Source organism: Myxocyprinus asiaticus, chromosome 4 (assembly GCF_019703515.2).
Source record: "Myxocyprinus asiaticus isolate MX2 ecotype Aquarium Trade chromosome 4, UBuf_Myxa_2, whole genome shotgun sequence".
NCBI classification, from domain to species: Eukaryota; Metazoa; Chordata; class Actinopteri; order Cypriniformes; family Catostomidae; genus Myxocyprinus; species Myxocyprinus asiaticus.
In genome coordinates, this window is record NC_059347.1 from 51,527,332 (window position 1) to 51,549,360 (window position 22,029).

Genomic DNA, 22,029 nt, shown 5'->3' on the forward strand with positions numbered 1-22,029 from the left:
ACAGACATTGGACAACAGATAATTGGAAAAGAGTGTTAGGGATCTTAACCCCATTGAGCTTTTGTGGGATCAGCTAGACTGTAAGGTGCATGAGAAGTGCCCGACAAGACAGCCACATCTATGGCAAATGCTACAGGAAGTGTGGGGAGAAATGTATCTGGACAAACTGACAGCTGAAATGCCAAGGATCTGCAAAGCTTTCATTGCTGCACATTGAGGATTTTTTTGATGAGAACTCTTTGAAGTAGTTTAAGAAGTTCTGAAAAAAAAAATTCAAATTGTAATAGTAATTTTTCATGTTATTAATGTCCTGACTACACATTGTCATCAACTGAATTCCACTTTGGTGAATAAGTACCAATTTTATTCCATAAGAGCAAAATCTGTACATTATTCCAAACTTTTGGTCGCCAGTGTATATATATATATATATATATATATATATATATATATATATATATATATATATATATATATATATATAATGACGTAATAAATTAATTACCACTTACTTGATCTGAACAAAATAGGTGTCATTTTAAAGCCTAGAATCTGGACTAATCCTCATAAACAATTAAAGTCAGAGTTCAGGAAACAATAAAAAAGATGAGATAGCCATATGTTATATTTCATTACAAAGGTCTCAATTAGTACAATGCAATGAGCAAATGTGTTTCACTCAGAGGCCAAACTACAGTTAGTATTAGTGTGTGAAATTCCCACAGACACACATAAATATAACAAACACTTTTTGTATAATAAACAAAAAGTGTCTTTTTGTCACATTTTTCCTTATTACTTCCTGAAACAAACATATTACATAGACAATGACATTGTAACTTACAGCAGACTATCCCGATTCAAACGAGCCGAAACACAACATAATATGATAAGTTGAAATATTCTTCAAAGTGTGTACATGGAAAGATGATGCACAAGAGGGCACTTTCCAAATATTTTTTTGCTTCAAATCAAAGTTTGTAATCTTGTGATTCACCTCTGAGCAGGTTGATTTGGTTAATGGGGAAAAAAACCTTACAGAACTAAGACTGCTGAAAAAGTGGAAGGGCAGTCAGGCACTCTGTTGCACTCTATTGCATAATTATTTGAAATTTGCATATGAAGAACCCTAAAGAATGAGCAAATGTATATGTTACAAAACGTTTGGGATTGTGCCATGTAGGCCTATTTGTTCTGTTGAAACATATTCATGCATAAGATGATTAACTTTTTTATTTCTTTCATGAGTTCTCTGCTCTTGTCTTGCAAAAAGCAAGAAGATCTATATAAAGGGTTAATTCACCCCAAAATTAAAATTGCGCCAGAATTGACATGTTGTTCCAAAGCCGTATGACTTGTGTGTGTGTGTGTGTGTGTGTGTGTGTAACAGAAAGGTTCACAATTCACTTTCATAGAATGGAAAATAGATGCAATTTAAAAGAATGGTATAAGAGGGCCAAAAGGACAAAATAGCACCATTTCACTCACCAGTAACTTAGTATAGTGGTGAAGAAGTTCAGCAACGAGATCCTTTCACTGTGTGTTTAGAGTAAAAGTTTGTTTTGTCTTATTTCATATGTGTGTCCAAAGATGAGATCCATGCAACTCATTTGTCATTGAATAATATCTCTTTTAACACCCTTTCTGTTCTCTACAGACACATGTTGATCAAAAACAACAAAAAATAAAATCATGCATAGCACAGATAAAGCCATTTGAGTCTCTCTTGTTAATATGCGCTCATTTACAAACGCCCTTTACAGAACTGCCAGTTTTCTTAAAGAGACAGTACCAGTTTGAGCATGCGTTCAACAAATCAATGTAAATACATGTAAATAGTAAAAATTATGCAATTAAACAAAAAACTTGTAACAAAAATTATATATGCAATGTAATATCATATTTATTGATTGAAAATATGGATTTGTTCATTTTTTAAAAGCTAAAATGTGACACAAATCATGTAAAACTCATAAAATATCATTCTAAATAGTGAAATTAATATTTTCTTAATGTACCTAGTTAGAAGGCCCCCTGTATAATTAACAGCATTATCCAGAAGAGAATATCTTTTATATGTAAGCAAAAAGGACATTATAACTGAAATGTACCTATATGAAACGATATCGAAACGAAATCAGAATCGAAACCTTGTGAATTGGAATAAAATAAAATTGTGAAATCTGTATCAATACCCAAGTGCCAAATTCACAATTACAACCACATCTTTGACACTTTGGTACTTGCTACAAGTGTCATTCAGTCCAGTACTTGACTCTCCATCCAAAGAACAGCCTGGAGAATTCGACAGCAAAGTGATTAGACATGGAAATTTTCAGAATGCCCACAATGTGGTCAGCACCCTGGAACACGAGCTGAAGAACCAAATTTCTGCCAACGGCACTCGAAAACCAGCAGTCTAGAACATTTCTAGGAAGATTTCAAAGGACTAGACGCCACAATGGCATTTTATAGCTTTGTGGTAAGTGTGTAAGTGTACTACACCCATGTGACAGCAGGGTTTTAAAGGGATTATTGCAAGCCTGGTGCCAAACACCACCCCCCCACCCCCCACAACCTCTTTCTATGGAATGCAGACTGACAAATAAAAGTGTGTTGTAGGCCTATACCACAACATAACAGCCAGCGATGAGAATCCCTATGATTTCAGGAACAAACAAGATGTATCTTATGTTTCTGAAGGCTTCAGGTCAGAAAAATCACACGATTAGCCTAGCTCTTATTTTGAGCAAAGTTTTGTTTGCTACTGGTCTCTCTCTCTCTCTCTCTCTCTCTCTCTCTCTCTCTCTCTCTGAAGTGTTAAGGCAATGGCATTGAAACAGAAACAGTATTGTGCTTTCTGGACTAAACAATGGCTATTACTTAGCCTGTGGGGTCCAAATGTGTGTAAGCTCATTTACTCTTTGTCTTCCAAAAATTCCTGACATGGATCCTTTACAAAACCAATAAACAGCCAGACGGTGTGCCAGTTCTGGAAAAGCACACTGAGACATACAGAATAAACCTGCCCAAGGCAATCTGCCTGTCTCACATAAGCTGCAGGAGCCCAGTGGCTTTGAAAAGAGAAGTGAATAGCTCTTAAGACCTAACCAAGGTGGTCCTTTTTGTATACAAAAGGGAATAGAAACTGCTAATTCAAGAAATATAATTGAGCTACAATAACAAATGAAATACATAATGGACATTTAATGGTTAAACCTGAACTAAAGGAAGGTGTTAACATGAATTTTCGATGGTCATACAAAATAAAGAGTTTGATGTACTATGAAAACACTTTCAGAAATCAAAACCTAGTTCAGATGACAATGCATAAAAAAAAAAAAAAAAAAAAACAGCAAATCTAACATCTTCATGGTTGTGATGTCACAGTGCTTTTACTCCTGTCACATGCATAGAGGTCAGCAAATTACAACAGAGTGCAATTACAAAGTCTTAAAGGTACAGCAGGAAAAAGACTAGTTTAAAAGAATAGTCTGGTTTAAATACAAGTTAAGCTGTAAGCTCTGTGACATGCTGACGACAGTAAAAAAAAAAAAAAAAAAAAATATGACAACCAAAAAATTTGTTGATAGACATCAATAAGGTTAGACAAGGTTTCTTGCACCAAAAATGTATAGTTTAGTTTTATATGACCATTTTCCACATTCTTAATGACAGTTAGACTTATTTTGAAAACAGACTGATCATACTGTGACAGTGGTTCGAAAATTCTGCTGCTGAAATTGGTCTGCGCTTACCAAAATTTGAATCACCACCCCCCCCCCAGTGGCCGGCGCTGGGAGTGTTGTTGAACTTATAGGCACGTGTGAGGTTCAGTTTCAGATGACCTGTTCACAGAGTGGTGGCAAAATTTGTAAATGAATACTGTCAACAGGAATGCATATTTTATTAACTCAACCCCCTGACCCAAACCCCGACCCTAAACCTAACTGTCAGTGGATTAAAAATGTATTCTCCAACCTCTGAACAACTGTTTATATGAATGCGATAACTTCCTGGTTCCCACAGGACCGGAACCCGTTTCTCTGAGGTTGCTTGAGCAATGCGCTTGGGATGGGCATTTTCGAGTAATTTTGTAGACGAGTTCTCTAACCAACAATAGCTGTAACCGATTACTCGTAAATTAAAATGCATGTTAAAAATAACACGTATGACATGTTCATGAAGGTTTTCTTTTGCTTTATTTACAAAGGTTACCAAGAATAGTTTAAAAATAGGATAACTCCAACAAACTAACATGCTTTTCGTTTGGTAAACTATGAAATGAACAATAATCATTTATCAATTCATACATGAATACATTTTATCATTTCAAATGTTAGAGATGAAAGTTGGCTTTTTATAAAATGTGTTCTGTCAGTGTTCAGAGATTTAACGTACATTCACACATACTGGTCTGAATTTTCGCACGTTTTTTCCCACCACAAAAGCAGATCCTTTTCTGTTTGTTTGCATGACTCCAAAAAGAACTGAATACAAATAGAGTAGAATTCAATAAGAATAGCATTGACACAATTATCTCTGCTTTCAAAAGCACAGACGCCATCATATCTTCTTCTCTCCTCCTACACCTCAACAACACACACCCACAGCGCCCCCGAGTGGACTCAATTGTAACTGTGAGATTTGGTGAGAGATTCAGTGGGAAAACTGTGTAATTCAGTGTTGCTCACAGGAGGCAAATGCACAGAGAAAAATGAATTTGCAATATTCATGGAGTGCTTTTAATACTCAAGGAGCTGGTGAAGAACACTCGAGTACTCGTGCACATCCCTACAATGCGCTATCAGTAGCGCAAGAGGTTAAAGTGATCACGCTTGAATTGATGTAAAAATATCTGATTGGGAATGCCGCCTGTCAGTAAGTCAGCAGTGTGGGGTTAATTTCAGGGTACATGAACTTTCGGAAGCTACATGTCGATTTCCCATGTGATCATTGGTTGTTGAAAACAGTTGCCTCATAGACTTCCACTGTAAGCACAAAACGGTCAACACATTTATTTGTTTTGCAAATATAAGGTATGAGTTGAAATTATTCAAAATATGTCCAGGGGTCAGTGAAAGGTCAAATGTACATGGGGGGGGGGGGGGGGTTGGTTGAATAAACATGCAATATGACCTGATGTTGCCTTCATGAGGTGTAACAGATCAGCATCCATCACTGCTGTCATATTAAGTCACGTCACAAGAGTCACAACATCTGACAGGAAAAGACATTTTTCCAGTAATAACTGGAATACAGTGTGAACTGACAGCAGTCAAGAAGCACAACTGTATCTCTCCAGCAGACTAGAGCATTTTTCTTTTATTTCCAGTGCAGTGTCACTCATGTGCTGTGGCAGCAGTGTGTGCATGTGTGTGTGTGTGTGTGTGCGTGTGTGTGTGGCAGTGTGCTATTTCCAGCCTCAATGCAACCAGGCTGTGAGGGCCTCTTTCTCTCTCTGTTGCGCAGCCTAAAACCAACAGCATCAACATACTGTAGCAGCTGCTCTCAAATTAACGCTTATTCACCATGGTAAAAAAACATGCTCTATAGCAATGTAATGGCATTTACACAAAAACAACTCGGCTCTAAAACACCCCATAGTATTTCCAAGGCAACTGGGCTGTTCAAAAAATTACATCATGGTCTCACTGACGTTACGTGACTGTGGCAACATTTTAGCAAAATTAAATCACGTGCCTTTTACACATTTGGCTGCAGTTTTCCAGTGAAATTTCCAGCAGGGGGGCGCCAAAAGCGAGTGAAATGGTGTCATAATCAGACAAGGTTTTTAAGGTGAATAGTAGATGGTTTCAATGACTAAAGTGTATGCCCCTAACCTAAAACTTTTACCTAAACCTAACTAATAGTGATCTAAAATCAAATGAGAGGTAGACACAAAACAGAAATCCTTACTCTTAACCAACACCTAAACAAAACCGGTGTCCAAAAATAAAATGAGTAATGAAAAGGACATTTTCTGAACCAACCCCGTCATCTCGTGTTGCTTCTATATCACTCTTGTCTCACGTGTCAGCTTGCGCGCTTGACTGGTCTCAAACCACGTACTTCAGAGTCCAAAGTCCAACACTCTATTAGATGAGCTACTGCACAAGCTAATCACACTGGAATAAGTGTGTAAATGTAGGCGAGTCTGTAATACAGGCGTTAAAATGTATAGTTTTTCAAATGATGCATTTTAGTTTGTTTCAGTAGCAGTGTGAGAGTAACAATGCGAAAAATAAGTGTTTATTAAATCATGATCAGCCGTTGTATTCGTGATTTATGTGAAAGTGAATAAAACGCACAGTTGTCGTAGCACCTCTAGTGTTCATTTCACCAGGAAATTGCAATGAAACGTAGAATTAGGCACGTAAAAGTCAGTTATACATTTATTTTGAGACTAGGTTGAAAAATTCATACAGTATCAGACAACAAGCTTGTTCTACAGCACAAAGGAAATGCTGAAACAGCAATAGTCAAGTTCTAGAATGGTCACTTCAGGACCAATTAAATTACTCATTAACATTCTAGAACACTCCACAATACTCCTAATCTATAATTTCCCACAGCAAGAATGACATTCTGACAAGACAACAATGTCATAAAATAATAGTATGCTGTGGTTTACACCTGTTCAATAATTTCTTCTATTCGGCTTCAGAACAAGACACTGCGTCAGAGTCTGCTCTCCTGAAAGTGACAAATGATTTGTTATTAACTGTGGACTCTGGGAAGTGTGGTATTCTAGTTTTGCTAGATCTCAGTGCGGCCTTTGACATGATCAACCACACCATCCTTCTGAAGCGTTTACAGCAGTAGGTTGGAATTCAGGGTAGTGCACTTAATTGGTTTGCCTCTTATCTCAAAGAAAGAACTTTTTCAGTTGAGATTGGAAACCTTTCTTCATCTTCAGCATATTATTACCTGTAGTGTACCTCAAGGCTCCAATTTAGGCCCCGTTCTATTTTCTTCATATATGCTACCTTTAGGTGCTATTTTTCACAAACACATCTAATATCATTGCTATGCAGATGACACTCAGCTCTATCTTCCAACAGAATCAAATGATGTCTCTGCTTTACAATGTTTGTTTGATTATCTTGAGGACATTAAAAGCTGGATGGCAGCCAACTTTCTACATTTAAACAAATCTAAGACAGAAGTTCTAGTTTTTGGCCCTACTAATTCCATTACAATGGTAACCAGGAATTTGGGACTTTTATCTTCAAACTTACATTCCCAAGCAAGAAATCTAGGTGTAATTTTTGATTCAGTTCTAAAATTAGATAGACAAATAAATTATGTGGTGAAAGGTAGATTTTTCAACTTAGGACCATCGCTAAGTTAAAAAAAAAAATTTACTTTTAAAGATTTGGAGACTGTGATTTTTATTTCTTTGAGAGTTGATTTTTGTAATGCACTTTATTTGGGGGTTTCTCAATCCACTCTGTTACGCCTTCAGCTGGTTCAAAACGCTGCTGCTAGGCTTCAGAAATGGTACCAGAAAAAGAGATAGTATCTCTCCAGTGCTGGATCCAGTTCAACGTTTTAATGTTTGTTTTTAAAGGGCTTGCATGGTCTGGCAACTGAGTACATTTCTGAGTTAATTTCTCTGCATCAATCCTCTAGACCTTTACGGTCATTAAATAGTTTACAGACAACTGTTCCTAGTTCAAGATTAAAACTGAAGGGTGATCGAGCCTTTTCAGTTGCAGCATCAAGGCTTTGGAATAAGTTGCCTTTACATATCAAGTCTGTTCCAACTCTTGAAGATTTTAAATCAATTCTTAAAACGCACTTGTTTGTTTTAGCATTTGATACTTTGTGATTGTAACATTATTACTTTTACTGTTTAGTGTATTGTTTTTATTTCCTTTTGTGAATGTTGTTCTGGTATTCTTGTAATACATACCTTACTTTTTAACTAGTTTAACTGTACAGCACTTTGGCCAACAGTTTTTGTTTTTAAATGTGCTATATAAATAAATGTGACAGACTGACTGACTGAAATTCTTGGGTGCAGTTCCGAGCAACATAGTAGTCGTGACAGTGATGAGACATATACCAATTTACAGTAAACATCAGATTTACACAACACAATTTAAAATCTAGTATACACATAATTACACACAACACAATATACGAATAATAACATACAATGTACAGTATACAATACACACAATATAGAATACACATTATACAATAAAAAAAATAAAAAATAAAAAATAGTATATATAAAATATACAGTAGGTTGTATTGTACTGTATTGACATTCAGGCTGTCGGTTGATAGTCAGTTGCCAGTGTGTTGTTAAGAGAGAATATAATTTATGACAGTCCGGTGTGAGATAATAAGATTAATAAAGTGCAGTGCTGATGTATTTTGATCGTGAGAGATCAAGAGTTCAAAAGTCTGATTGCTTGGGGGAAGAAGCTGTCATGTAGTCGGCTGGTGCGGGTCCTGATGCTGCGATACCGCCTGCCTAATGGTAGCAGTGAGAACAGCCCATGGCTCAGGTGGCTGGAGTCTCTGATGATCCTCCGAGCTTTTTTCACACACCGCCTGGTATATATATGTCCTGGAGGGAGGGAAGCTCACCTCCGATGATGTGTCTGGCAGTTCGCACCACCCTTTGCAGGGCTTTGCAGTTGTGGGCGGTGCTATTGCCGTACCAGGCGGAGATGCAGCCAGTCAGGATGCTCTCTACAGTGCAGGTGTAGAACCGTGTGAGGATGTGGCGGTTCATTCCAAACTTCCTCAGCCGTCTCAGGAAGAAGAGGCGCTGGTGAGCCTTCTTCACAACGGCCTCAGTGTGGACCGACCATGTGAGTTCCTCAGTGATGTGGACACCCAGGAACTTGAAGCTGCTGACTCTCTCCACTGGTGCTCCATTGACAGTGATGGGCCTGTGTTCTCTTTCTCTTTTCCTGAAGTCTCAGAAAGACTTAATAGAATGTACGTTCCTCTGATCACACCAGGATTTGTTGATCATAAAACATATACCACCACCTCTGCTTTTACTTAAGAGGTCTTTCGCTCTGTCCGCTCGGTGCACGGAGAACCCTGCGGGTTCAATGGCTGAGTCTGGAATCTCCGCAGACATCCAAGTTTCTGTAAGGCAGATAATGCAGCAATCCTCGTCTCTCGCTGGAAAGAGATCCGCGCCCTCAGCTCGCAGAGCTTGTTGTCCAGAGACTGAACATTTGCCAGTAGAATTCTGGGTAGCGGGGGTCGATTTGCGCAACGTCTTACTCTGATGAGAATCCCCTTTTCCTTTTGCGTTTCTACGGCCGGGCTGCCCAGACAAAGGGCTCTCATGGCCTGTTTGTAAACAGCGGGTCGGCACTGAGGAATTTGAAGTCCAGTTTACGGTGTGTAATTGCAGAACCAATGTCCGAAAGTGTTGTCTGTCGTAGACAATAAGGCAGACAACATCCAAGACAAAAAACATAAGAATTGTAAACAAAACAAACAAAAAATTACAATTTTGTGTCGGAGCTCGCAACGCAGCAGCCATACTCGGCGCCATCTTGAGTCCTTTTGATAATACTGTATTTAATCAGAATCTGAGACTTTCCTCCCACTTAACCATTTAAAACTTGTGGAATCACGAGGGACGAGAAAAGCAGCTCTAGCTCTCTGGCTGTTTTTGGCTCATGTTAGAGGGAATATGATTATGCAGAAGGGGAATGGTTTCATCAGCACCTGGAGCGGTGCATGAGAGGGGAGGTTAGGGCCAAAAATAGGGGGGTATTTATGAAGTGAGCACATACTTTAGCCCTGGCAGGAAGTCATTAAGCTGTAAGCTAGAATACAGAGCAAGGTGCTGGCATCTGCAGAGCTGCTGTGACTGCTCAAGCAGAGCAGCGTCTGTACATTTAAACACTACTATATAGAGACTTTGAAGTGAAAAGCTTAGGCAGTAAAGGAAACTGGGGAGTGTTGTTACACAAGGCGAGTTGTAACACCAGCGGTTTAATTACAAATTGGCTACAGGAGTGATATCACTATTGTACAGGACAACCAAAGGTCCAAAAATGACATAAAGGAAGCAGAAAAGTAATCCATAAGACTCCAGTGGTTAAATCCATATCAACTGAAGCAATATGATAGGTGTGGGTGAGAAACAGATCAATATTTTAGTCCTTTTTTACTATCAATATCCACCTATGACCAGCCCCAACCAGTAGGTGGCTGAATGTGAAAGTGAAAGTCACTTCCACACCAGAATGTGGAAGTGAAAGTGTAGATTTACAGTTAAAAAAGACTTTAAATATTGATCTGTTTCTCACCCACAGCTCTCATATAGCTTCTGAAGATATGGATTTAACCACTGGAGTCCTATGGATTACTTTTATACTGCCTTTTGGAGCTTCAAAGCTCTGGTCACCATTCACTTGCATTGTGAAGACCAACAGAGCTAAAATATTCTTTTAAAATCTTCGTTTGTGTTTGAAACACATAACATGACGCAACACATACTGAATGCAAGTATGATTTGAATGAAGAAAGATTAACAATTCACTATGCAAACAAATGTAAGAAAGAAGGAAAGAAGACCAATCGTAAATCAAAATGGAAATATTACAATAACATCATCTCCATTGGTGAATGCTGAACTTGTTATGGGCCGCCAGACTGAATGCATTCTTGCATTAAAAAAAGCTAGACAGTGCAACAAATGGAACAAATGTCAGGTGTCTTGAGACACATTTTTAACAGTTTTAGCAGTTGACACTGCATCTCAAAAATGTGACACTCATGAGATGAAAGATGATTAAAAACAGTGAGATGGTCAAAGACGTCCATCTAGCGTGTGTTCTCTTGGTCAGTGGGAGATTTTCAAACTTTAAATCTTAAAAAAAATTTAAAACAAATTCTCTCCAATTTGGAATGCCCAATTCCCAAATAAGTCCTTGGGGTGGCGTAGTGACTCGCCTCAATCCGGGTGGAGGAGGCCGAATCACAGTTGCCTCTGCATCTGAGACCGTCATGCCGCGCATCTTATCATGTGGCTTGTTGAGCGCATTACTGTGGAGACCTAGCGTGTGTGGAGGCTCACACTATTCTCCGCGGCATCCACGCACAACTCACCACGCGCCCCACCGAGAACGAGGACCACATTATAGTGACTACGAGGAGGTTAACCCAACATGACATTATCCACCCTAGAAACCGGGACAAGGTTGGTTGCTTAGGAAGCCTGACTGGAGTCACTCAGCACACCCTGGATTCGAACTTGCAACTCCAGGTGTGGTAGTCAGCGTCTTTACTTGCTGAGTTACCAGGCCCCCTTTAAATCCTACATTTAAAAACTATTAATTTTACAATATACAGTATATATACACAAGACAGACAGACAGACAGATAGACAGTACATATGAATAGCACCTACAGTAAGACTAAAATTATACACAAAACAAATTATGACTGTAGCCTATCCTAAACAGTTTGGGCTAAAATAATTGCAGAAGTTTACTTCAGAGTTCGAGAAAAAACCCTTATCAGAGTGTCTCAGGAATATCAATACAGTTCAGCCTTGCACTTAATAATGTTTTTCTCAGGAACACTCAATCACATAAATTATAAAGTAAACACTAGTGGTCGACCGATATGTTTTTTTTTTTTTTTTTTAATGGCCGATGGCGATATCCAGAGAACAGGGTAGCCGGTAAGCCAATACAATGCCGATATCTCACACAATTTAATATCGTAAATAGCATAAACATACAATTGCTAAAAAATAAAAGCGCTCAACGGGAAGAAAACGCTGGATTCTTGTGAGGTTCATGAATTACATCTGTTTAAACGAGATATGCGCATATTTGCAGATGGTATATGATATTAGTTTTATTGATAGTTTCCTTTTTATCATTAAACAAGACAGTTAAAAGTTACAGGGAACTGTTGAGGAGAGAGAGGGAGAATGAAACAGGTGAGCACTTTAACATTATGAGCTAAAACGCGTCTGATATGCAGATCGTTTAAATGAGACTGCTTTGCACAGGTCTATTATTGTAGTTATACGATGGCACGTAACAACAAAACAAACCATGACTGGTAGTTTACGTCTCAGTCGCTTCACATTCAAACAGGTGATTTTCAGCGCCCTCAAGAAACAAATCGGCCAAACGGGAAAACTTATCGACCAATGCCGATAATTAATAAAGTCAGAATATCGGCCGATTTATTGGCCTCTGTGATATATTGGTCGACCACTAGTAAACACCCACTCAGTTTTGTCTCTTTGTCAAACTCCCTTGAGAGCCAACAAAATTCTTTGTGAGTTTTTCATCAATGCAACAAAACCTGGAACAAAACTGTCTGTCTCTCATTCTAAAGCAAGTTTCCTGATAACCAGCCATTGACTGCTGATTCTAATCTTTATCCAGTGGAATAACACAGAAGGGAGGGCGAGTGAGAGAGTGAGTGATAGAGTGAGTGTTTGAGAAAGAGAGACTCTGAGAACCTCTCCCATCTCCATATCTTATTTCAATGTAGGAATAGAACTCTCAGCAATTATTGTTAGTATCAGTCAGACCATAAAGGCCTATCTCACGTTCAGAGCAGGAGCTTGTCGACAACTTTTACGCTAATTGCTTTCACAACAAGCATCATTTATAAAGAAAACATGCTCTAAGACACACACAGCGGCACAACATTTCACAGTTTTATAGCGATTGCACACATACACTTTCATTAAGACTGTCCCAACTATGAAGCAGTAATGTGCATGTGCTACTAACCATATCAGGTCATAACATTTACAAATCTTAAATATGAATGGTGCCTCCCCATGCAATATTGCTGCCACAATGGTAGGATGTTTTATATGGTGTTGTGGGCTATGCAGATGCTAAGGTGTGCAGAGTAGTTTTTAGTGCATAATGGTTGCTAGGGTGTTCTGGGAGGCTGTAGTCAATATACTGTATATGATATTATGGTCCCTAGATTTGGCTCAAGCACCTCCTTCGATGTTATTCTAAGGTTTTTTTCACCGTTTTTAACATCCAACTGGAAATAAATCAAAAGTCTGATCACTTTGAAATGTATTGTTAGCACATTCCTCCTCAACAAGCCACAGGATTTGAGGTACCAATCATGTCTGTAGCACAAACGATGCAGGACTAGATACATGTCAAAGTTTAATACCAAGTTATGGGTTTGTTCCGAGCTAAAGGAATAGTGATGCTTGCCTTCACCAGCTTGTTTGAACAATGCAAAAGGTTTGAATACTTTATATTTTAAGGTGAGCTAGATGAATGTAATGAAGCCAATAATATGAAGAGGCTCTAATATAATACATTATTTTGGTCGCATTCATGCCTTGCTCAAAATATTCACTCAACAAACCTGCATGTATGATTCAGAACTTGTTCAGAGAAATTATTCATCAACACCCAGAAACAGACAGCAAAACCACAACCACAATGCAAATAACCAAAAGCACTGAAAATGAAAGTCAAAACAGGCTTCAACATGTCCGAAACAAGTATAAAGCAAACACTTTTACGGTGTCAAAAGGGAAATACACTCATATATACATATACATATATATACACGTATACAGATGCTGGTCATATAATTAGAATATCATCAAAAAGTTGATTTATTTCACTAATTCCATTCAAAAAGTGAAACTTGTATATTATATTCATTCATTACACACACACTGATATATTTCAAATGTTTATTTCTTTTAATTTTGATGATTATAACTGACAACTAAGGAAAATCCCAAATTCAGTATCTCAGAAAATTAGAATATTGTGAAAAGGTTCAATATTGAAGACACCTGGTGCCACACTCTAATCAGCTAATTAACTCAAAACACCTGCAAAGGCCTTTAAATGGTCTCTCAGTCTAGTTCTGTACGCTACACAATCATGGGGAAGACTGCTGACTTGACAGTTGTCCAAAAGATGACCATTGACATGTTGCACAAGGAGGGCAAGACACAAAAGGTCATTGCAAAAGAGGCTGGCTGTTCACAGAGCTCTGTGTCCAAGCACATTAATAGAGAGGTGAAGGGAAGGAAAAGATGTGATAGAAAAAAGTGTACAAGCAATAGGGATAACCGCACCCTGGAGAGGATTGTGAAACAAAACCCATTCAAAAATGTGGGGGAGAACCACTACGCACAGACGTATGCAAGACATGGGCTGCATTAAGTACTGCAGTGCATCTCCTCCTCATAGACTGCACCAGATTTGCCAGTTCTTGCTGTGAGATGTTACTCCACTCTTCCACCAAGTCACTTGCAAGTTCCCGGACATTTCTGGGGGGAATGGCCCTAGCCCTCACCCTCAGATCCAACAGGTCCCAGACATGCTCAATGGAATTGAAATCCGGGCTCTTCGCTGGCCATGGCAGAACACTGACCTTCCTGTCTTGCAGGAAATCACGCACAGAACGAGCAGTATGGCTGGTGGCATTGTCATGCTGGAGGATCATGTCAGGATGAGCCTGCAGGAAGGGTACCACATGAGGGAGGAGGATGACTTCCCTGTAATGCACAGCGTTGAGATTGCCTGCAATGACAACAAGCTCAGTCCGATGATGCTGTGACACACCACCCCAGACCATGATGGACCCTCCACCTCCAAATCGATCCCGCTCCAGAGTACAGGGCTCGGTGTAATGCTCATTCCTTCGACGAGTCCGACCATCACCCCTGGTGAGACAAAACCGCTACTCGTCAGTGAAGAGCACTTTTTGCCAGTCCTGTCTGGTCCAGCGAAGGTGGGTTTGTGCCCATAGGCGACGTTGTTGCCGGTGATGTCTGGTAAGGACCTGCCTTACAACAGGCCTACAAGCCCTCAGTCCAGCCTCTCTCAGCCTACTGCGAACAGTCTGAGTGAGCAATGATGGAGGGATTGTGCATTCCTGGTGTAACTCAGGCAGTTGTTGTTGCCATCCTGTACCTGTCCCGCAGGTGTGATATTCAGATGTACTGATCCTGTGCAGGTGTTGTTACACATTGTCTGCCACTGCGAGGACGATCAGCTGTCTTTCCTTTCTCCCTGTAGCACTGTCTTAGGCATCTCACAGTGCGGATATTGCAATTTATTGCCCTGGCCACATCTGCAGTCCTTATGCCTCCATGCAGCATGCCTAAGGCACATTCACGCAGATGAGCAGGGACCCTGGGCATCTTTCTTTTGGTGTTTTTCAGAGTCAGTAGAAAGGTCTCTTTAGTGTCACAAGTTTTTATAACTGTGACCTTAATTGCCTACCATCTGTAAGTTGTTAGTGTCTTAATGACCGTTCCACAGGTGCATGTTCATTAATTGTTTATGGTTCATTGAACAAGCATGAAAAACATTGTTTAAACCCTTTACAATAAAGATCTGTAAAGTTATTTGGATTTTTACAAAATTATCTTTAAAATACAGAGTCCTGAAACAGGGACGTTTCTTTTTTTGCTGAGTTTATATACACTATATATATATATATATATATTATTTTTTTTTACTCTTCCCTGAACAGTTTCTCTGCCAGCATGTGCCTCGTGAAAAAATGAAATTACTGGAAAATAGTGAGAGTGGAAAATATTTTTGTAAAAGCAGTCCTTGAAAATGGTTATTGTGGTCCCACTTTATATTAGGTGTCTTTAACTACTATGCACTAACATTAAAAACAACATGATCTCATGAGAATTCGTATGTATTCTTATGTAAAGTTTGGTTCTAGCAAACGTGCGTTCTCTTACGTTCGCATAGACACCGAAACTTACAATATTGATGTATTGACAACATCATCATTTTACATATTAACACCTATAGAAACATTCAAATGTTTACCAGTACTGTTTGAATTGATTAATATTGAATAATTCATAGAATTAATCAGTTAATTACATTTAATTTATAATCAATGAGATTAGTTAAATGCCATCACATTTATTTAATGCAGTTGATATTATAATATGACATTTTAATGGTTTCATTCAGTTCTGTGTGATTTCTGCAGCCCTATACAATGTTTTAAAGGATTATATCAAGATCTTTAACCAAGATTAAACTTTAAAATGTTAAAATGAATAAAAACTCTGTAATCGTTTAATCATTTAATTACATTTTTGTTTGCCAATTGACACAAAATGAGTTTTCAGAATATGCCTGCAATGTATATGTTTGAATGAGATATGACAGTGCATCAGGAGAAGATTTAAAGCGATTAATAATTTAAATTTCACTCTCTACCTCGCACAATGCTACTGTATGCCATCTGGGAGCACATCGGATGCAGTGCATCACCCTTTGGACTACTTTTCTACTGAATTTTTTGAATACATTTTTGTGATTAAATTTATCTGCCTGTTACATGTTTTATATGCTTAATAAATGGTTATGGTTAGATTTAGGAGTAAGTGTGGGATTAGCGGTTTATATATATATATAAATGAAAATACTGTATAAAAAATTATTGCTACTGTACATTAATCTACTTTTTACATGTTTTTACATTGTTGAAATGTGGTTAACTTGAGTTAAGGGATCTAAATCTACAAAACAGTTACAAATGTACAAAATATATTTATAATTGATTCATGTAATCAAATATATGTGTAATGGATTTGTCAATATTTTACATTTCTAAAGCTGTAAATATGTTTAAAAAAATTACATTTTAGATGCTTTCAAACATTCATATTGTACGTTTTAGTGTCTATTCAAACATAGAAACATCTATGTTTAAATGTTACAAATATTAAAGTACAAATAGGTATGTATATTTATGAGATCAGGCTGTTAATACAATGTATTTATTGTGTAACTACATGTCTTCTGCTAATTTCTCACAGGACTCACATTTTTGCTGCTACTGAGATTGAGGTAATGTATGTGTAGTTTTAGGAGTAGGGTTAGGGTTACGGGTAGGGGTAGGGGTTAGGATTTAGGGTAAGGGTTGGGTTAGATTTAGGGGTAAGGTTAACAGTGTAACTACAGATGTATTAAATCCAGGTACTTTACATGCCAGTACAAAGCAACAACATGTATGTATATAATAAGTAAATTGTATCAAATGCTATAGTAGTTAAAGACACCTAATATAAAGTGGGCCCTTTATCATTTACCATTTATTGTTTTTTTACTGAACATTGTGCTGACTGATGTCAAAAAGAGGCTTCAAACAATAAAAATTGTGACTTCAATGAAATATTTTTTTTAAATGGCATCTTGGACCAAAGTGTTCATTATCTTTCACTTACCGTCACTCTTGTTTTCCTAGCCTTTTTTCTTCACCTTTATCTTAATCTCCCACATTCTCTCTCCCTTACAGAGTTAGAAAGGGACAACATGCAGAGGTCACGTAACCATTTAAAATCACTGTCAAATACCCCACCACATCTCTCCTCTCTCTTGTCCGAGACACTCAATAGGGTATATTTAGAACAGTTATCAATAGATTAGACACCTTTAGACCAGCTAATGTTTAAGTGTGGACATCAGCTTGTTGGAGCCATTATCTCTCCATGAACCAAAGTCTGTGAGAAAGAGAATACGGAAATATTACGCTTGCATCTAGGGACATACAGTAAGAACAGTGAAAGAACAAGATCTTAAAGGAATATTTCACCCAAAAATGATGGTTCTCTCATTTATCATTTACTTACTCTTATGAGTTTCCATAATCGTACATCTTTCTTTCTGCTGTGGAACACAAATGGAAATATTTTGATATTATTATTTGAAGATATTTCACTATTTATAGTGAAAAAGGTGTTACATTTTGGTCTGTTTCTCACCCAAAATCGATCGGATCGCTTTAGAGTGCATGGATTAAACCACGAGTCATATGGATTACCTTAATGCTGCTTTTATGTCTTGTTTGGAACCCATTGACTTGCATTGTACAGACAAAAACACCTCATATCTCCATAAACTATCTGTTCGTGTTCCGCAGAACAAAGAAATTCATATGGGATTGAGAGTATATGGGTGAGCAAATGATAAATAAGAAAATCTTAATTTTTGGTTGAACTACACTTTTAAGTTCTTAATCGTTATTCTCTTACCCTTAAATTCAATCTGAAATCAAAATTGACCCTATTTACAGCCGTAATACACATTCCTGATCTTACATTGATCAACTTATCAGTGCATGTCATTCCAAAGAATTAGAAAATATGTGACATTACGGAAGTTAAATTGGTTGCGAATGCCACTTCTTGTTGACTAATCACCAGACCAGAGTTGTCACATTCCAGTTCAAAGTTATATTACAAGGCTTCCCAAAAATTCCTTTGACTATGACATAATCAGCCTCTCGTTTATTCTAATTCCTCTGACTTAAAATGTGAACAGTATCAGGCCAGCACAGCATGCAACTGTGGCAATTAAATCAAACAAGTTGAACCAAATGATAAATCCAATGAAGTACAAACTGAATTAAAATGATCAGATCTGTCCTATAAATGGAAATAGCAAAAACCAAATGGAAAAAAACTAGCAAAACCCCTAAAATGTATTCGCATTAGCGTTGTGCCGATGATCTCTGAGACTGATGATGGTCAGAGTGATCGCCAATAGCTTATGCCTTGGACGATGTAAAGATGATACAGAACATCCCCCCACCCCCCGCAATCATATCGTATATTGGCCCCCTACAATTCCAACACGTAACATTAAACCCAAAGAGGTTAAGCAAAAAAAGGCTCAGCAAAGAGGATTTACATCCTATAACCACTTCAGCCACACACAAACACACACACACACACACACTTCCTCTTTCTCAGGAGGGGGTTATAACTACAGCATTCTTATCAATTAACTACTTCATTACACAGAGGGGCTTAAAGAGCTGGGAGGCATTATGTAATTTTTCTAAAATGCAACTCAAAGCTTCAGCACAGAATCGCATCCCACTGCTCACATTTAAATCGCTGCATCCCTAATGAATCATGCATGCAGGTAAGCTGATTCAAAGCAAATAAACAAAGAGTAAACAAATGCATCTGATGGATTGGTTTCTTTGCCAACTGAGAAAAGCTCTACTCACTTAACGGTTCAGCAGACATCCAAAACATAAGTAAAAGTTCAAAGAAAGACACATTTTTCCGCAGTGGCCTGCATTATGGCACTTATGTGGGTGGACTCTTGAAAGAATCATTCCAACTAGAGTATTCTCATGAAGCAATTCATTTGAGCTCTCAACTGGTAAAGCATGGTGCTTGTAACCAGAAACACACATTCTGATAAAATGTATACCTTGATACACTTAGTTGCTTTCGATAAAAAAGCGTCTGCTAAATACATACACGTAAAGTAAATGTAAATTAACCCTGGTCTCAGATCTTCACTCTTTGTTGTCAAACATGACCCTGTTTACCAAAATGTACAGTAAGCAAGCCAATAGTATGCATTCAACAATCATTGTCAGGGTCAATTGCACCTTATAGCCTCAGATCTACAAAGCAGAGAAAGCTCAGTTACTATAGCAGTCAAACTACTAGTGAGCATTAAGTTTAAAAGAACACAAACCAGTTATTTTATACGCTCATAACACAAATCCAATAAAGCTTTGATCTCAAGAAGTACTATGACAACTGTTTTTACAGTCAGAGTAGAAATACAGCTCTGTGGTTTATGTGGCTGAGCCCGGTTTTACAGTTCACTGGTCATGTTAGGCCAATGTCATTTGTCATGAATGCACACACACACACTTACACACACTGGCACCCTCATCAGCTGAATACACAATACTCTGTCATAGCTGTTTGCAACACACCTGTCATCCACTTGGCCCGTTTTGCTTCTTTATTAGTAAAAGCAAGTTTAAACTCACCACTTGATGATACAGTTGTCCTGACTGAAGCCATACAACATACAGTACATCTTCAATTAAAGACACAAGTGATACATAATCAAATGCTGGTAATTACTGCTTAGTTTATCTACGTGTGTAGCCACAGCAACACTGCAATCCTGGCATGTGTCATCTCAAAGTTGCATTACATATAAATTTCAACAGATTTGAATATGGCATTTACAGCTAACCTAGATAAAAAGAGAGCCCCCAAAACCATTAAAACCACAACTTCCCCTATATGTCATGAATCATTTCAACACTTTTTCTGACTGATGATAAACTCAAGTGGAAATTGATTCTCTCGTGATTCAAACTTGTCAGTAAACAAAGCCTTCAGGATGATGCACTGTATTCCTCGAAGTGACCTGTCAAACAAGGCTGACACCTTTTTGCAGCAGTTGCGGTTCAAAACATCACTCAAAAGCTAGTTATTACATCAGCAGCCACACACTCTATTGCGTCATCATGGGTAGTAGCGCTCTGTAGCGTCATAAACGCTGACTAGCAATGGAATGTTTAGAATGCGACATTGTGACAACACAAAACACCTGTTTATCATCCTCAGAAGCCGTTACGTCATCGTCAGTGTTCAGAATCCTGTAAAAAGAAAACTTCAGCGGTTGCCGCGGCCACAGACGGGCGGACGTGTTCGGAATATTTAAGCGGCCGAAGCCATGCCTTACCTCGAGACGGTCCAAACTGACGAAACTGGCAATAGCAAATCCATCAATAATATCCTCCTCCTGTGAACTCGACTCGCGTCTCCTCCGCCGGGGGGGTCGCGGGGCTCTGCTCGAGGTTGTCGAGCGTGGCGGAGCCTTTTTACATGGACTTCGCTCCCGTTCGGAACCAGACGAAGGGCTCTGATTGCGGGCTTCCCCGGCGCCCGCCTCCCGTTTTCGTCCCCTCTCCCGCTGCGAACGGGATCTGCGACTCTGCTTCACTTTCCCTTCCATTTTAAAAATTGGTGCGATGCCTTCCCCTCAAAAAAAATAAAATAAAAAAATAAAATAATCACACTCGATCACGTAAAAACCAATCGATACCACACAATTAAAAAAAGCACGTCCATAGACACTGAGTAGAATAGGTAAACAATTTACAGTATGACCTTGGATGTTAAGCTCCGTTGTATGATAAACAAACAACTGTTCAACTGATCCATGCACGTTGAGGCGAGTAAATAATCCAAAGCCCGTGTCGAAACACGGCGTTAAGAGATCGTAGCCCTCCGCTTCATTTAAACAGGTGCAAAATGGCTATTTAATTACAGTAGTGTGAATTCCACTCGGGAGGCAACTTTGTTGCAACCGTAGCCTATAAAACAACATGAATGTCTGCATACTGCAGACAGCGCGGAGGATTCATGTCGCTGGCCCTGCTTTTCTTCCACCCGCTTCGTGACCCACTGTGTCAGAAACAAAAACAAGGATCCGGAAAATATCCGCGTGTTTGCCAAACAATTTCAAGAGAAGAATGTAGGCGAGTAATTCACACAGTATTTACTACGCGTCTCCTTCTGTCAGACAACCATGAAGAGACACCATGAAACCATTCTGAGATAACACGATCAGCGTCTAAGTCCTCGTCAACCTGAAAGCGATGTTATTCCCCAAACGATTCCTCAGCACGCAATCCACTAAAACATCTAATATCCAACAAGGAAAAGAGTTCCTTATCCAGCGGAGAGCAAGTTGAACGTATCCATTCCTGAACACTGGCCGTGCGCGCGTGCGCTGCGGCGGAGGGGAAAGACGTAGGTCTCTTTCGGAATATGCAACGCTTCGCTAAGTGGCTTTAAAGAGACATATGATCCGAATCTCCTCTTCTAGTCTTTCTCGTCTTGCTCATCAGAAATCGCACTGCCGCGAACCGTAAATGCTCCGAGTATTGCAAACTGACGTACTTCCGCCACTTCTGTGATTGCCAAAGGAAGTGAGCTGGTTTATGATATGCCGCAAAATTACTCCGATGAAGTTATTTGTTCAAGCATTTCATGTGTATGGTGTTTTACGCGCGGCCGGGGGTGTTTCTTGTCTGTAACGTCCGCCTGTCAGCGGCCAAATGCGCATCAGTGCAGGCTGCTTCAGAAACCCATACTATCTGTCACAGTAGCCTAAACCATCTACACCCATAACCAATTACAGCACACAGAAAAAATAGGCACAAGCGCATTCTCGCCCTAAAAAGGGGCAATACACGCTTATA

The 22,029-nt window shown here is 38.8% G+C and overlaps 1 protein-coding gene across 8 annotated transcripts in view; it reads right to left on the minus strand.

Annotated features, from left to right (window-relative positions):
- LOC127435282 (autism susceptibility gene 2 protein homolog) overlaps nucleotides 1-21,728 on the minus strand; it is a 483,349-nt gene extending 461,621 nt beyond the window's left edge. For all 8 annotated transcript variants that reach the window (XM_051688652.1, XM_051688645.1, XM_051688677.1 and 5 more), the window contains exon 1: nucleotides 20,505-21,728. In XM_051688652.1, coding sequence (XP_051544612.1) covers nucleotides 20,505-20,777 — 273 coding nt within the window. In that variant the 5' untranslated portion in view covers nucleotides 20,778-21,728. The remainder of the gene's footprint in view (nucleotides 1-20,504) is intronic.
- Nucleotides 21,729-22,029: the final 301 nt, after the last annotated feature.